This window comes from Xiphias gladius, chromosome 2 (assembly GCF_016859285.1).
Source record: "Xiphias gladius isolate SHS-SW01 ecotype Sanya breed wild chromosome 2, ASM1685928v1, whole genome shotgun sequence".
Taxonomy (NCBI): Eukaryota; Metazoa; Chordata; class Actinopteri; order Istiophoriformes; family Xiphiidae; genus Xiphias; species Xiphias gladius.
This window is the reverse complement of record NC_053401.1, coordinates 18269544-18287992: the sequence shown is the minus strand read 5'-3', so window position 1 is coordinate 18287992 and position 18449 is coordinate 18269544. Positions and strand designations below refer to the sequence as shown.

General features: G+C 39.8%; 1 protein-coding gene across 6 annotated transcripts in view; it reads right to left on the bottom strand.

The window, feature by feature from the left end:
* dennd5b (DENN/MADD domain containing 5B) overlaps positions 1–18449 on the bottom strand; it is a 104754-nt gene that overhangs the window by 47272 nt on the left and 39033 nt on the right. For all 6 annotated transcript variants that reach the window (XM_040141440.1, XM_040141398.1, XM_040141405.1 and 3 more), the window contains 2 exons: positions 11492–12182; positions 3552–3739 (listed from right to left, as the gene is read on the bottom strand). In XM_040141440.1, the coding sequence (XP_039997374.1) occupies positions 3552–3739; positions 11492–12182 (879 nt within the window). The remainder of the gene's footprint in view (positions 1–3551; positions 3740–11491; positions 12183–18449) is intronic.

Genomic DNA, 18449 nt, shown 5'->3' with positions numbered 1-18449 from the left:
GGCAAAAGATCTCCTGAACTGCTCAGTCCTGCAGTGCAGTGAGATGAGCAGCCCGCTGCAGCTGCTCTTTGCCTGCCAAGATGTTGTGAAGGGGATGGCTAAGATTGTCCAGGATGGCCTGCACCTTCCTCCATGTGCATATTTCCACCACAGCTCCCATTGAGTCCAACCACTGAGGACACTTGCCACCACCGACTAATGAAACGTGCATCATTTACTGTTGAAGGCTGGAAAAATATAGTCTTGTCTGATGAATCTGGATTTCTGGTTAGAATTTGGCATCAAAAGCATGAATCCATGGACCCAACCTGCCGTGTGTCAACAGTCTAGGCTGCTGGGGTGTGGTGTAATGGTGTGGGAAATGGTGGTGTAATGGTGTGGGAAATTTTTTCTCGGCACAGTTTGGGCCCCTTAATACCAATCAGTAATGGTTTGAATGTCACAGCCTGTCTGAACATTGTTGCTGACCATGTGCATCCTTTTATCACTATACTTTACCAGCTTCTAATGGCTACTTCCGGCATGATAATGCACCATGTCACAAAGCAAAAGTCATCTCAAACTGGTTTCATGAACATGACATTGAGTTCAGTGTTTTTCAGTGGCCTGCCAAGTCACCAGATCTGAATCCAATAGAGCACCTTTGGGATGTGGTAGAACAGGAGACCGGCAGCAAGAATGTGCAGCTGACAAATCGGCAGAAATTGACATGGAGCAGAATCTCGAAGTAATGTTTGAATCAAGGCTGTTTAGAGCAAAGAGAGGCCCTACCCAGTATTAGTATGGGGTTCCATGGGGTTCATAAGAAATGTGAGAAAATGTAATTTCTTTTCATCTCTTGATATACGGACCTAAAGCTCTGCGGTGTGAAGTTCTTTTTACTCTTGGGTGACATTATTTGTGAATGAAACCCATCCACAAATGGAGTGGAACTCAGTTCCTCAGTTCTACACTCAGTTGTCAGTTCATCAGGTCCAAAAAATCCTCCTTCATGAAGGTTATAATGTTTTTTGTTTTTTTTAAAAATTGGTTTAGAGAGGTTTTGATTCAACTGTATGATCATTTTGGCGGATGTAGTTTGTGGTGCTGTTGAACTGTATTGCATCATACAGAGAGGTATTTCTGTTGGCCTACCCTCATTGATATAAATGGAGTGGACAAAATAAAAGAAACACCTGTCAACATAATGCAATGGACTTCAACAGCACCATAGACTGCAGCTTCCAAAATAATCATACAGTTGAATCAGCAACTCTTTAACATGGTTTCAACAAATACTAAACATAAGAATCTTCATGAAGGAGAATTTACTACAGGACTACTGCAGGCTTTAGTTTTAGTTAGGTTTTAATAAACTGACAAGTGAGTGTATATTCAGAAAGATAAAAGAGGAGAAATATATGGAAAAAAATGGCAATAGTGCCACATAATGTCCTCTGCAATGCAAATAAAACCAATGATATTTGACATCAGGACAAAAAGAAGACCTAGATTAAAGTACAGAGTTCAAAAAGGCAAACCTTGTCTCATATTAATTCACCAATTACATCCATAGTTTCCTCTGTCATCATCATCTCTCTGATTCACTTTAAGCCATTCTTTCATCATCAGCCCATTTCTAGGTTACCGCCACTTCAAAGAGATTCTACAGTCTAGGCAGACGGGGGACCCCTTGTGGAGGAGGAGGAGGGGAGAAGAGGCAGACGGGCTCATGCATGCTCTGCGGCAGCATTCTGTGCTGGCTGGGATAATTAGAATCCATATGTAATGTGCTGGATTAACAAGCGCTGGGAGTCTGGGGGAGTAAGCAAAGCCGGAAGCCAGTGAGCCTAGATGTTCCGCTTTGTTAGGGCCTTATCTCGCCTTAACACATGAATACACACGCACACACATTAACTGTAACACTGAATAGGGATAAATACTGGCTTAAATCCAGTGCACATTCAACTCTTTCAACTTCATTCAACTTCACTCTCCACTGTCTGACAAATGTTGGGGCTGAAATAAATAGAAGAATGGAGAGATGAAGAAAATCCACTTCAGATTCACTTTGTCCTGAGGTGAATTCATAGTTCAACAATAGGTAATTCCCGGTCCAACTGTGCATGTGTGTGTGCATGTGGCTAAACAAGCGACAGGGGTTTGCTTGTCTCAGTGTTTTTTATAATTTCCTGTCTGTCTGAACAGGAGCCTGTTAGTCTGTCTCTCTGTGTGTATGCATGCGTGTGGACAAATTTTAGTTCGTAACCATTGTTGTGATGACATTTCCACATTGTGAGGACATTTTGGCCGGTCCTCACAACTTCAAAGGGCTGTTTGAGGGTTCAAACTTGGTTATAATCAGGTTCAGGTTAGGGACAGGGTAAGAGTTGGGACTAGGCATTAGGTTGTGATGGTTAAGGTTAGGGTAAGGGGCTAGGGAATGAATTCTGTCAAAGAGTGTCCTCACAATTATAGTAAAACCAACATGTGTGTGTGTGTATGTGTCTGTGTGAGTGTGGCTCTTTTCAATGTTGGCCTGACATTTTGTATTGTCAGCAGCACTGAGCCCTGACTGCAAAATACTGCAGCTTATGCATGCACACACCTACAACACTTCTGTCACTATACTTGCGGGAGCCTTATGTTGTAGTTTACACCCTCACCAAGCCTTAACAGAGCCTAAACATGAGCCTAACTCCAATCACAGGCAAAAACCCAAATCAACTCATAGGACCTTTAGGACTTGCAGTTCTTAGCCATGGGCTGACCTGAACCCCTGAGAAAGCCCAGGGCTAAAGTCCTCATTTCACACTTGTAGTAGCCCCAGGCTTACCAACAGCCCAGGTTGAAGATTCAAATTTGAAAACCCTGGCCTAGATTTAACATCATCACAAAAGTCACAGTATATATACAGATGGTTAGTGAATTAAAGGAAAAACCGGAATAAATGAGTGTAGAAACATAATAAATACAGATGCTTCCATACAGGTATATGGGCTCACTGAATGTTTCATGTGTGTCTGTGTGTAGAACACACCTAGAGTCAGAATATGTTTATCTTCGCTTGGCATAAAGACTGTTAACAGTGGGGAAAAGCTTGCATGGCTCTGTCGAGAGTTCAAAAATACACCTAAAAACACCTCTAAAGCTCACCTATGTGCTTCCATAATATCCTTATGCTAAGGATATTACCATATCTTTTCATGTAAAGACAGCAAATAAGCAAATTTTCCAAAATGCTGAATTATTCCTTTAGGTCTGCTCCAGAACAGTGTTTAGTAAGTCCTGGGTTAAAGGTAGGGATATCCTGTGGTTCAAGTGTAACTGAACTAATGGCACTGTGAGGGCTGAGCTAACAGCAGTTTTAATCCAGGGCTAGGTGAAATGTAACAACTGCTAATTAAGACTCAGATACCGCTGTTATCCAAAATAAAATTAAAAAAAAATCTCAATTTGCTCCACGGAATATTATTTTCATTGGGGTAAAAATAGCTCCGAATGTCTCTGGACCTCTCTCAAAGTGGACATATACAGTATAACTATTTACAACACATAGATTGGCTGCGTACCTCCTGAGGAAGCTCTAGTTTGGAGCGGTCAGTACCCTCCTTTGATTGCAGGCCCATGAGGTAGGGAACAGGAGCATCCAGGAAGTGGAGGAGGGAGGCTGGCAGGATAGGAACATAGACATGCTGCCATTGAAAGGGAAACAGCAGGGTGGTGATGCCCTCTGCCACTGTCATCAGTCGCTGGTAGTCTGAGAAGGAGAAGGCATTATGATGAGGTAAATATCTGAAGTGACAATCTACAAGTTCTGTAGTTTCATCTTATTGGAAGGAGAAACACATATTTAAAAAAAAATCTGACAAACCTTAGAGAGAAGAAACACTCAGTGTGCTCCAGACTGAGAAGCTCTTTATCGAAGGTCAAAATGTTGAACTTGAACCTAATGTCTCTGACACCTCTGAGGTGTGCTTGCACAGTCAAAGAGTGAAACAGTTCAAATTTCAAAGGTCGCAACAGCTACATTACTTGACTGATTTTGACAATGTGGTTGAGTGCACTTTAACTATCGTGTTTGGGGTTTCAAAATTGCACTATAATGAGCCTGATAATTAAAGGTCAAATTTCAATATCAGATATACATTTTTTTTTCATTGTATGTTTATATGGACTATGTTGCTCTATGGCAAAGAGGAATAAGATATCTTGGACTTTGGATACACACACAATAGTTGTTACTACTATACATTCATTGTTGTTGCACATGGGATTTGCTGATTATAAGAAAAATATAGAATTTCACCAGACTTATGTTTTTAAAACAAGATGTACTGTAAATGTGTTTTGCAATTACACTGCAAGGATGATTTTATTTTGCAAATAAAGCTTGACATAAAGCTAAGGTAATGATCCATATTTAGATTATTAAATAAAGATCCTAAGTGTTGTTAAACTGCATTTGAAAATAAATAAAATAAATTGTATATGTTTTGTCTTCAATCATGTAAAGATGATTTTATTGTACTATTGTACTACGAGAACGACTGAGTGGTTTATGAACTACATATATGATGAGACTATTGATATGCCAAAGGGACTTTAATCAAGTGATCCAAATTCAATCACTTGTATTGAATTGGACTGAAGTGAGTTAGGGTTAAAACAAGAGGAACTATAATTCTGATAGACCCTTTTCAATCACGTTTCCACATGTGAGTGTATGTGTCTGAAAGTATTGTCTCTCCTGTTCCTCTCATTGGCTGTGTGCTTGCATTGATGTTGAGTTCAGCAGCAGTTTCATGCGGTGTTATTATGATGGCCAGAGTGAAAAGCATGCGCGATCTCCAGGAAAGGAAAAAAAAGAATAATACACGACAGAGTTATACCAATTTATCCAATCAGCTACTGTCTTTGTTATTTTCTTTCATTCCATCAAGTTCAGTCAGTGTCCTCCTGTCTGTATGTGCACATATGAAATATTAATGGAATCTGATTTATGTTCAATCAGAGAAATTGGACAAGAAGCAGCTGTTCTGTTTGCTCACTTCTTGGAGTGATTGTGTGTGTCTGTGTGCGTACACGTCCATTAAACACACATATTGGCAAAATACTTGTCAGAAATGTCTCTATGCTTTACACTAACAAAATAAGTTGATAAATGCAGGATACGTGCACACAGCTACACACACACACACACACACACACACACACACACACACACACACACACACACACACACACACACACACACACACACACACGCACGCACACACACAAACAGGACTGGGAAAAATGTCCTATACTTTCACAATATGTCCTAACGTGTGTGTGTTTGCGTGCGTGCGTGTGTGCGGATACAGTATGTTTAAGTCTGCATTTGCTTTAACTCTCAAGTCTGAACAGGTTCAAAGTTTCTCCCACACACACTCCTCTGTGGGAAACGCACAGTGTGACTCAAACACTCCTGTTTCTTTTTTCAAGTTACAGCAAATCCCTTCCAACCTGTTCCCCTTCACGCTCACATACACCAGGACAAGTTTAGACTCAGTCTCCTTGCTGGCTTTGTCAGCACTTGGTGTTATAACCCATGTCTCAAAAAGTGCCTGTCTCGAGCAATATTCTTTCACACCTAATGAAATTCATTCCTCTTTCCTTTCCTCACACTGAAACACATCAGAGCTTACACAGCGAGGCCTAAAGAGGAATAACAAGAAGATGATGAGAAAGGGACAGTGAGCGATTTTATTTTCTCCTCTTGCTAAATGGAGTTTAACTGTATTAATTCATAATTTTTTCACACAGAAGTGATAGGTGCTCCTTTCAAAAGGGCCATTCATCTTTGACAACATTTGCTACATTGCCAAAGAAACTACCCTTGAAATATGACAAATACAAGTGCCTTTGATATGTGACTAAGCATATAATTTAAAAAAAAGAAACAAATCTGATATGGCAAAGCCTGGCTCTGCAGAAAGCCCCAGCAGAGATGGGGCCTAGGGATGCTGCATGCTGCTGAAAAGCAGAACAGGACATGTCAAGTCATTGTGAAACTCTAACAGCTCATCAGGTACTGATAAACACCGGCAGCTTAGTCTCAAAAGGAAAGAAGGAAACAGTCTGTGGTGAACAGCTGACATTAGGTGATCTTAATGCAGACATGGTAGACTTCAGCAGATGTGCCATGTTAATTTTGTGGTATAATAAAAGAGTCAGAGAATTACTGTGTGGAGGGAAGATCAAAAAGAAATCAAAATGAAAGAGGTTTAGAGAAGCATCTCATCCGATGATAAATCAAAGAAACAGGCGAGGAAATCATGTAATCAAGTACTGGTCAACTGACCTGGGAAAACACACTATAAACACTGACATCAAACTTTAGCCATTGGGAGAGTGAGCATGTGACAGTTAGAGGCAAAAGGCTTTGTGAGTGTGTCTTGGTGTGTCTTCAGTGTGACTGTCAAGAATGGGTAGCAGAATGTTGATGTTACCTTAAAGGCTTGGTTCACCCAATCCCAATGACGACCGCCTCTACTAATAAATTTTGTGGGGGAAACCCTGCATATGCTGCTATAATAGCTTCAACTCTTGTAGTTTTAGGTTTTCCACAGATGTTGAACCTGGCTGTGGGGATATACTCCCTCAGAGCCACAATATCAATGAGGGCTCAGCATGGTCTTTTAATCAATGTCTGCAACAAATAAACATGTACTCATGTTCATACTCGTGCTATCTTAGAACTTTTACAATGACTGCATGTTCCTATTGGACGGCACATTTTGTTTGATTTTTCTACACGTTTCCTTATTCTTCTCGGCTTAACAATACAATGGCTATGTGGCTGCCAATGTGTTTTTAAAGATGATAGGGGAGGAAGTAATTGGGTCAGGTGTGTTTTCCCGATTTTTGGTTGTTCACAGTTGATACTAACTACTCCTTGTTTAAAAGAGGATTAGTTCAACATTTTGGGAAATGTGCTCATTTGCTTTCTTGCTGACAGTGAGATAAGAAAATTCATATCAATCTTGTATCCGTGCATCAGTATGAGCTCGTGTTAGTAGGGTTTCCTGCTGCATTTTATGTGCCCCACCTGGCTTGAAATAAAGAACTGCTAATCTAGTGTCAGGAGAAATTACTAAATTTTTATGAAATATATAATGAGGCTTATTAAGCTTCAGGAAAATCAAGCACATGACATTACATCACACAGCAAATGTTCTTCATTTAATGAGTGAGGCGATGGCTTAAAGTGTCATAAATGCACTAGTCAGGTTTACATCCTAATTTCAAGCAAATTTCAAACAAATTTCCAGAAGATGCCAATTAAAGTGTGTTCCGGTTGAGTTGAGCACATCAGGAAACAGTTAGAGCTATTTCTGTAGTTGGTGTCATTAAATTACTGTAGAAGAAGAGGACACCACTAGGTGACATAATTAAAAGAGCTCTAGTCAAACTTAAAAGTGCATCACACAGCAGGGCTTGTGTGCTGCAACTATTTCTTGACCAAGTTTAGCCATCGGATTAGTGTTTCTGTGCAGCATCTCTGGCTCTATGCTAGGCTAGGGAGCACAGCTTTTGTTATAAGTCTCTGTAGATGCATGATGGTACAAAACCTGACAACCTGACTGTGACAGCAAGACTTTAGGAAATCACAGTCCCTATGCCCAGCTGATGTTCACCAAAAACTAGTTCTAGTGTGTAAACAAAATCAAAAAATTGTAATTTCTACATGAATTAAATAAAGATTATACATGTTAGATAGTGAGCTTTGGAAGGTGCTGATAGGTGTTTTTGAACCTTGGAAACAGCAAGCCTTTTGAGTCAGGCTAGCTTCCCCTGCTTCCAGTTTTTATGCTAAGCTAGGCTAACCATGTCCTGACTCCAGGTCTGTACTTAACACACAAATAGGAATGACGATGATCTTTTACTTAATTTCCCAAAATGTTGACTTACTCACACTTGATTTGACAATGTTCACTTTTACTGGTGCTGGAAAAAAACAGAATGAAATAAAAAAAACATGAAAAAGTCACTGCCTGTGTGCAGGATGATTTATCCCAGAAGATAAAGTTTGGAAAATAAACTCTTTCATTATTCAAAACAGATGTTTCTTTATATTGCAATGTCATAGAATAATGCTAAAATGCTGACTTTTCACAGTTTCTGTGCAGTTATTAACAGCAGTACCCCAGTAATACAGTATATCCCACTGTAGCCAAAAGACAGTCTGTCCTGAAGCTGCTTTCTAATCTCACCCTTGGCCTACTGATAACTCAAAATCACTCCCTCTGAGCAGCGCCACTGTGCTGCAGTACAATACAGAGCAGTACAGTCAGCCATTCAGATTACAGCATCTAATCCGCAAGTCCTGTGCTGCCATTACAAACCTGTGGGTCCAGAGACACACCATTTCACAATCTGTTGTGCAGACACAACACAGTGCCTCACCAGTGTGCATGACAACATGAAAACAATCCTGAACTCTTGGGGATATTGAAGGGGGTGTATTTCAAGCAGAAACCTGAATACCCCATAAGACTAGAGTGAAATCAACATTCATGTTTACTAACCTGGCCAGACTGTGATGCTTAATGCTTCATGAAAGGCAGTATTTTAATTTTTGTCAATCTGCAGTTGAATATAGCACTGAAAGAAAATATCTCTGTGACAGGCATGACCAGAGTTTCTCAAAACAAAAACACTAAAACTAGTTTACCAGTATACTGATAAAAGCAGTGAAGATAAATGAAGATGCTATACTGTGATCATTCAACATGAATGTGGAATCCAAACTTAAAACAGTAAGCTATTAAAGGACTGGTTGACAGTTGGGAAATACTGTTTTTTTTATGTTTTATTTTGTTTTTTTCAGTATGTAATTGAAGTCAGGAAGCAATTAGGTTAGCTTAGCATAAAGACTGGAAGTAGGGGGAAACAGCTAGCCTTGCTGTGTCCCCCTCTAAACTCTTATTAAACTTGTACACAAACAGAAATGTAGAAATGACAAGTGGTGGGTCATGTGGAAAATCAGCAAATAGGCACACAGGCACCAGGATCAACTCCAGTTTGAGTTTTAAGGCTAACCAGCCACCTCAACATTGCACTGCCCTATCTAGCCACTGAATTGTGAAACGTTATCACAGTGTGGCAGTCATGTCTTGTATGTACATAATAGGTAAATGTTCATGTTAACCTATCTTCATTCAGTTTTTCTGCCCTGGTTTTTAGCTGTGTGTCTTATTATCTACCTTCTGAAAATTGTTCTTGGAACTGTGTGTAATTACACTGAGAGCAACGAAAAACTGAAGTGATATTCCTCGTATGTGTGCACAGACTTGGCCAACAAAGCTGATTCTGAGTAACAGAGTAACAGAGTCACAGATGCCAGCATGATGACACAATGTCCTGCATACCATATACCATGTTAAACATGTCCATATTTCCTAAACCAAAGCAATGAAAAAATATTGGTATGGTATCAGCCAGTATTATTACCAATGTTTTTTGGGCTGTAGTTTCTGATTTCAGCTGGCACTATTTTAATGTAAGTTAATTAATTATTTTTAAACAGTAGCAAAGTGATATCATTTGTTTACATTTTGTAACTAGACTGCACCAAAGGAACAGGATCATTTACAGAATGTGCATCCTGCAGAATAATTTAGATACAGGGTTTTATTTTTGGGTGGTGGATCTGGTTTGCGTGCTAACCTTTTTATATTTACGTGACTCATCCTGCTCAGGAGATTAACAAGCTGCAGAGAAAGTGTGTGAGAAGAGTGTGCTGCAAACTGGAGGAGGCACCGAATGACACTGAGAAACAGTAGGACAGAGGAATGTAGGACGAAAGGTGATCTCAGTCCATAGAGTAGTTCAAAGTTGCTTCTCTGTATGTCGGGTTAACACAACCAGCAACACACACTCCTGCGACAGAGTCTCACTGCAGTTTTAAATAACGGGTGAAGGGAAACCTAGAAGGAGGAAAATCTAATCACTGTGCATGTCAGTTAGTCTGATATGTAGCTGGGGCTTTGGAGATCTTAAGAGATTTTTCATGATAATTTAAGACCATTTTCTTCATTTTTGAACAACTGAGTTTGAATGGGACACCACAGTACTAAGTTTTCCTGCCTCATGCCATAAAAGCACATAGAAGAGGACAGCCTGCCTCTACATTTAAACAAAACGTCTCCACTGAAAAGTTAAAACAACCACCCACAACTACTTACATTTTAAATGCACTAGAAAAATGTGCTGTGAAGGAATGAGTTCCAATGACTAAAAAAGTCTCATATTCTCATATATTTTGTCTTCATCAGAGGTTTGTGTTGTAACTTTCTACTGCAACAGATCCAACTGCTGTGTAAACAAGGTAGTCTGATTGAAATGAAGGACATCTGCATTGCACAGCCTACGGAACAGTCTGCCAGCTAATCTACGACTTATTCCAACATTAAGTTAACATAAGAGCCACTGTAAGACATTTTGTTTAATTTTGTCTTCATTTTGTATTTATATCTATGTAAAGCACTTTGAACATGTATGAAATTGTAGCTGTGGGCTACAACTTGAGTCCTGTTTTTTCACCTATATTTGAGTACATCTAGATTTGTTTACCAAACTGGCACCATAAAAGATATGCTAAATTGGCTCTGATCAGCTCCTGTTTGCAGTGTACCCATGGATGCAGAGAAAACTATAAGTGGATTACAGTGATACTGAAGACAACCTAAAAACCTGATGATTCTCAGGCAAGTTCTGGAGTTGTAAGTCCTCTTTCTATGATTTGAAGAGGTTTATTAATCTTTCATTTTTACAATGGACATCAGAAATAATGATATCCCCAGGCATGTGCGTCAACTGAATCTAAAAATGTATGTATTATGTCTGTGTTCAGATTTGACTGAGTTATGACTCACAGAAGTAGTTCTAATTTTAATGCAAATTTTGGCAGTCTAGCCCTTGTGGTATTAAAGTACCATAAATGTCTCTATGAACTGTGCGTCACAGCTACTACTGCAGCTGCTGCAATTGCCTACAGTGTTGATAATGGCCAAATCAGTGACCAAAAAACAATAACTTCCTATTTTTAGAACACAGGCACACGCCTGTCCCTTTCACCTCACATAGAGGTACACCTCACAGTTTGAAATCCTCTGCTTTATGAAATACTAAAAGCCAAGTTACCATTTTGTCAAGCCTGCAGTTACATCATGTGGAAAGTTCTAGATATGTTGTGTTACATTTTACACACATTTCCCAGGAACTCCGATATATTAGGTATTTTTTAGGCATTCTTGGTTCATATCTGTTTGAATAGCACACGACATGAATTTGTAATAATGGACCCCTGATGGTTCAGATATGCTTGACAGGCATACAGGTGTTTGTGTGTGTGTACAAAAATGTTAAAATAGCGCTAAGAGAAGAATCTTACTGCCTATAATTCTGACCTTATTTACATGCATTCTAAAAATAATAGCAACACATTAAGTGTAGGTGGACTTACCCTGTGAGTACAGGAGGATCTGCATCTCCAGCAGGGTGCAGGTGAACACCTGGACCAGGTTTTCCACTCCCAACAAACTGAAGGCCTCTGCGAGGGGAAAGTCAGCCAGCGGCAGCTCTCCCAGCCCGGGCCGCTGGCAAACAATGGGCGCATATACACCGTGGAACTTGAGCGTGCGGCCAGGGGCGGGCAGCGGTACCTCATACAGGATGTTGTGAACGTAGCTCTCTAGCGGCAGTGGGGGGGCAGTGACTGCTGTAACAGCCCTGTGAAGCTGTGACAGGAAGTGGCGGCAGGCGTGCATAAACGGCATGGGGGTGATCAGACACAAAGCTTTGGACACGTAGAGGGTGTCTTGTGATGAGTCATAGCCGCCTGCTGCGCGAGATGAAGATGAGGCTGATGAGGAAGTGGGGGAGTCGGCCTCGTCCAAACTGCTGGCCAGAGAGTCCATGCTTGAGGAGGAGGAGGAAGAAGAAGAAGGGGGGTTGGCAGAGGCATGCTCTGCATTGTGCATCTGGTAGAGGGTCTGCATGGCAGAGCAGATCTGTGGGCTGGTTACCTCCTCATAGAAGGTGTGGACAAAGCCATAAGTTCGAGAGCCATCCTCCTTGGTGATGATGAAGGAGTGAAACTGTGGATCACGCTGGTCTGCCTGCGTCCGAAATGACAGCCCTTTAGGCATACACAGCTGCAGGAAGAGTGGAGGGAACAGCAGTCAATCATCAGTTCAAAGCAGATTCAGATTGTCAATTCTAATTAAAACCACATTTTTTTAATGATTATATAATCTTTAAAATGATTCTAATAACCTATGATTTCATTTGGACCCGCCCAATAAACACGAATGTCCAAGTGTGAATGTGTGAGTGAATGATGAAGTTACACCATTGACTAGCCCAATGCCATCTGACTGAGTGCTGAAGTTAAACCATTGGTTGGCCGGCCGAGTGCTGGAGTTTCTCCATTAGCCATTGTTCTTTTAAAATGATTTAGCGCAAAGAGTTTCTTTTTGCATGGTCAGGGGAGGCAGTGTTGCCAAAGTAGTGCCTTTATTGCAACATTTGCCGACTTTTCAGACCCCTTTTGCGACCCCCCCCCCCCCAGCCTAGCAACAAATCTAGTGACTCTTCTGACAAACCTTAGATACTTTCCATAGAAGAGAGTCTCCACTACTGCCCAGCAAGTGTGAGGTTGGGCTCACCCTCTATAGGAACACCTCTAAATGCGTCTCATTCATTTGACCTCATGGCAGCTGCATAGTGATCATTTTACAAGTAAATATAGCCAAAATCACAACACAGCCTTTGTCTTCAACATATGTGTATGGTGATTTTGTCAGATGATGTCATGGGTATAAAATCAGAATTTTAGCAGTGCAGAGCAGCAGCCTGAAAATGCCTTGGAATTGACTGCTGGTTAACGTTAGTCTTAATGGGCTGCGCTTCAGTCACTATTTCATACTTGTTCTGTTGCCTGATAACAGAAACAGAAACAATGTAAATGAGAACAGCTTTATTGGGAATTTGGCCGTATTAAATGACTGCAAATGCAGCGCAGACAGTAGGAGAGAAGCAAACAGAGAAAGAGTGGTCCAGCCACATACAAGGTTTTGACCTAGTCTTGTTAATACTACTTCTGGAGGGTGCCACAGTTTGAATTTAAACTTTAAACTACAAAAAAAGTACATTTTAAGATATTCAGTTGTTTTACAACTGTGTGTATTTACAAAGAAAAAAATGGAACCTAAAATAAACTCTTAACTGTTCAAGTTTTTAACTTGACAAACTTAGGAATTGATACTGTTTTAATTTCGTCAAACTATAAACTTTGGCTTTCTGAGAAAATGTAATATAAGGTAAGCAAGATATTGATTCAAGAGTGCAGAAGTTCCCATCTCCCCATTTTACAGACTGACAGCAGGATCAGTCAATTGTATTTAAGTGATCCAGATGTGGACTTTCCAATGGATGACCACCATTTTTTATTTAAGTCACATTTTTAATGTTATTTTATCCAAAGAACAAACTCTGAAAAAAACAATAAACAAACACTAACAGTTATGCTTCACCATTCATTCTTGACCTTGGAAACACGGTTAACAGTTACACAATCTCGCATCAAGGTCGATTGCCTGTTCTGGAGCTTTCGATCACATCACACCACATGATCTACAGTACATGAGCTAAGAGTCTTTAGCTGATGAAGATCATGTGATATGAGCAAAAGCTCCAGAACAACTATAAAACAGACCTTGAGTTGAGATTGTTACTTGTCAAGTAGCAGTTATGATTAACTTATGGGGGTGTATAGTTATGGCATGGACCTTCCAGTCCTTGTACAAAGTGAGAGCTGAGTTCATGAATGCTGGACTCCACCAAGTATGACCCTTGTCACCAACACTTTTTATGATTTTCATGGACATATAGAATCTTGAAGCTCAGTCAAGGAATAGAGAGTGTCCAATTTGGTAATCTCAAGACTCAATTCCTGCTTTTTGCTGATGATGTACAATAGTTATGTTGGTTTCATTGACCTGTGACCTCTGTGCACTTGAGAAGTTTTCAAATACTTAAGGGGTTGGGATGAAAATCAGCACTCACAAGTCTGAGGAAATGTTATTCTGCTGGAAAATGCTGGATTGCCCATTGTTACAAACAAGTTAATGCTTCAAGTATCTGGGTCACCGCCACTAAAACCCGGACCGGTATAAATTGCAAAAATGGATAGATGGATGGATAAAAGTTATGGAAGCTGCAACTTTGCTTGTTGGAGAAAAATTCGATACGGTGATATTCAACTTGATAACTTATTTTTAATTTCTTTCCGACTCACCACAGTTGATCTTCACTGACTAATCAATTAGTTGACTGAAAGGTAATTAATCAGCAGCTACTTTGATAATTGATTAATCACTTAAACAATTTTTAAAGTTAAACTAGAATGAACGCCTCAAGGTTGTATGCCTCTGCCAACCAGTCAAGTTGCAGTCCAGACTCATATAATATACTGGATGTAGTGAAGAATTGGAAGGACTTTAATAAATGGTATTAAGTGTTTTTGCTGAATTTTATGATGTCAAGCTGACCTTTGACATTTTGGATATAAAATGTCATCTCTTCATCATTTTATTCCATTAAACATTTGTGTGAAATTTAGCCATAATTAGCCTATGAATTCTTGAAATATGGACAAAAACATTTTTTGTGAGGTCACAGTGACCTTGAAATTTGATCTTTGACCCCGAAATTCTTATCAGTTCATCCTTGAGTCCAAGTGAATATATATGCCAGATGGGATGAAATTCCCTCCAGGCATTCCTCATATATTGCCTCTACAAGAATGGGACGGACTGGGAGTCAGTGACCTTTACCTTTGAACACCAAAATCTAATCAGTTCATCCTTTAACCAAAGTGAATCTTTGTGCCAGATTTGAAGAAGAGATAACACGTTCATATCGATTGGACAGCCGGACAGACGGACAATGCGAAAGTGTAATGCTTCCAGCTACAGCTGTTGCCAGCGCAGAGGCATACAAATACAAAGATTCTCTGCTTCCAGCTTCTCAAATGTGAATATTTGCTGATTCTATCATAGCAAACTGAATATCTTTGGGATTTTAATATAGTTCAGACAAAACAAGACACCTTAATATGATTTGGGCTCTGGGAAACTCGCATGGGCTTAGTTTACTCTTTTCTGACATGGTATGGACCAAGGGACTAATTGATTATTTTCAAAAAAAATTATCGACGGTTTAATCTGTAATGAAAATAACTGTTAGTTGCAGCTAAAAAAAAACGATATTTACAAGTTTAAGTAATGGTACGACTGATATTGCCAGTTTGTGTTTGTGTTTGATTCTTTCACAGCCAAACTTTGAGTCAAACACCGAGAATGTTGATATAAACACTCAGTCAGCAGCAGCCTGCAATGAATCTGAATTAGTAACCTCATTACATTGATTTGGCTGATAAGAGCTGAACAGGAACTGACTGGAGACAAGAGCTGCTCTGTGGCAACACAAAGAAACAAGTATGCAAGTGTATTAGAGCTTACTTATCAACAAACAAACTCATCAAATACATACGTATGAGGTTTAGTCTGGACACATGAACAAACAAATATATTCACATTAACATGCTTTTTTTTACATTTATACTTATGCAATGTTTTACCCAGTTTTTCTCGTTAATGAATTTTTTGTCTTTGAAGAGAATAACTGAGATACACACAGGCCTGGTGACCTGTTTGGATTATGCATGAGTCATGTGTCTCTCTGATCAACACTGACAGATTATCTCTTCTCCATACCCAGCCTGCATCTGACATCAGTCATCACCATGACCACATTTTTTAAATTTTTTTATTTCTTTTGTGGTCCTAGAAAACAATTACAGTAGAGTAGTAGTAGTGGAAAGCGCTTTGGGTGGTCGATAAGACTAGAAAAGTGCTATATAATTGCAGTCCCTTTACCATTTACATTCCATGTGTTTCACCTCAGTCTTGCCAAACTTAAGAAAGTGATAAAATCAAACAGAGCAGTGAGAAACAGGCCATGTAATTTGGCAAGCGTCGCGTCAAATAACAATCGACTCGCTGATTGCAGAAGGAGCCAGGGCTCGTTCAGAATAGCTGAAAAACATTAATGAGATGTGACAATGCGACAAACCAGATGTGATGTTCTTATATGAACAAATATACATCTGATGTCTATGATTGCAGGAGTCACAGTACAAGTACTGATTCAACTGTTTTCCTAATAACATTTTTGAAGTGAAAAAGAAATGAGGACAACAGGAGCAGTGGAGGTGTAGATGATTTATTGTTAACATTGCAGAAAAACTTCTCAAGCCTTTGTTTAACAGTAAGAAGCTTTTTTCAGATTTATCTGTTGGTTAACTGGAGGTTAACTGGAGCTCTCAGTGTGGAAATGTGGCCCAACAAAACACGAAAAAAAAAGGTAGATATAGATATTCAGTGTCTATTCAGAATCTCTTAGTTCTCCTTAGACCATCTACTGAAGTGATTCTGTTTGTGGTGACTGAGCCATCAATATGCTGTGAACCCAAGATTTCAAAGGGGAGAGGGGGGAGACTGAATGTGTGTGTGTTTAATGGGATGGTAGATATGGTAGATATAAACACCACTACATTCATCATTGACACCTGAGATATTTGAGCAGGGATATTTTGGGAGAGAGAGAGTAGTGATCTCAATCAGTCTCCATGAATAATCTTTCAGGTAGAGACATGCCCCAATTACAAAGTCAGAGAGGGCTGAATCGGCATTAAGGATGCACACAAACACACACACACACACACACACACACACACACACACACACACACACACACACACACACACACACACAAACAGAGTAATCATTCTATTTTACTATTATGCAAAACCAAAAATATGCATATATGCTAAAATAAAATAATAAAAGCTGTATTACCTATAAATGCATTGACGAAACAGAGAGAATATAGAAATGTATAGTGGAAATAGAGAGGGTCTGTGTTGTGGCGGGGGCAATATTGTATGATTTTTCTTAAAAAACTGGAGGTTGTGACCGTAAGTTGCACGTAAACCATATTGCATTATTTATCCACTTTGACTCTGATGAAGACAGAGCAGCGTTGAAACATTAGCCTGTTTTGCACAATTAGAGGCTGTGAATTCATTGGTGTGCTTCAGTATTCCTTGTCCTCAGGAAGTTTTGCTGTCCCCGAGCTGAGAAGAACCTAGTTCAGCTACATTTTGCTGGAAGATGTGTGGCGAACCCTTGTTTTTACGAAGAACAATGTGTGTTTGTGTGTGTGTGTACATGTCTTTCTAGGCTTGTTTGGACAATTTTCTGTTCAAAAACATTGGTGTGAGGACATTTTGACCAGTTTTCACAACTTAAGAGGGCCTTTTGAGGGTTAAAACTTGGTTTTATGGTTCAGGTTAGAATTAGGTAAGGGTTTGGGTTAGGCATTAGGTTGTGGTGGTTGAGGTTAGGGTAAGGGGCTAGGGAATACATTATGTCAATAAGTGTCCAGGGATGAGAGCATTCCAGAGAGGAGGAGAGGATGATGGGATGAGCGGATGATGGAGGTATGATGGAGGACGTAGAGAGGGAAATATGGGGCTGCAGCAGTCACTAGACATACAAAGAAAGAGAAATAATAGAGTTTCCAGAGAATGTCTCGTAATGTCACCCTCGTCAGCTCACAACCATCTGGGTGTCAGGTTTCAGTTGCAACACTGCTGCATAGTGGCCTGTTTCTATTCTGATGTAAAGAGAGAATTATTTAGCATTGCTGACACCAGAGCCACACCGCTCTCTCTCTCTCTCTCTCTCTCAGACACACACACACACACACACGCACAGACACACAGACACACACACACACACACACACACAGACACACACACACACACACACACACACACACACACACACACACACACACACAAACAGACACACACACAAACAGACACACAACTTGTAGATCTACATGGGGAATTTACACTTGTTCCTATTAGGGTCACTGTTCTGACAGTTTGGCACCTTCAGCAGAGCATCATTAAACAATGTCACTTTCCCAAAAGAAAATCAAGGACTTTTCAATAACTCTCATGGCCTTGTTTTGTGAAATAAGGACTGAAAATTGATGTACTTGAGGGTAAGTCACAAATTGGTCAAATAAAAAAAGAGGTCTCATTAGAGGTTTCTATCATTGAAGTGTTTATTATTAATTATGCATTGGATTAATCTCTGAATGTCATCTCTAATCATGGTTATTCTTTTCAGGATGTGAGACAGTGATAGATCCAGACAGATCTTTGATTTTTCACTACAATTTTAAAATGAGAGGGCCATTAATTTGAATCACCTTGCAAGGTTTTTGTTTATTTCTATCTAATAAATTTTTGATGGATGTAAACCAGTGATGTTGCAGTTAATGGT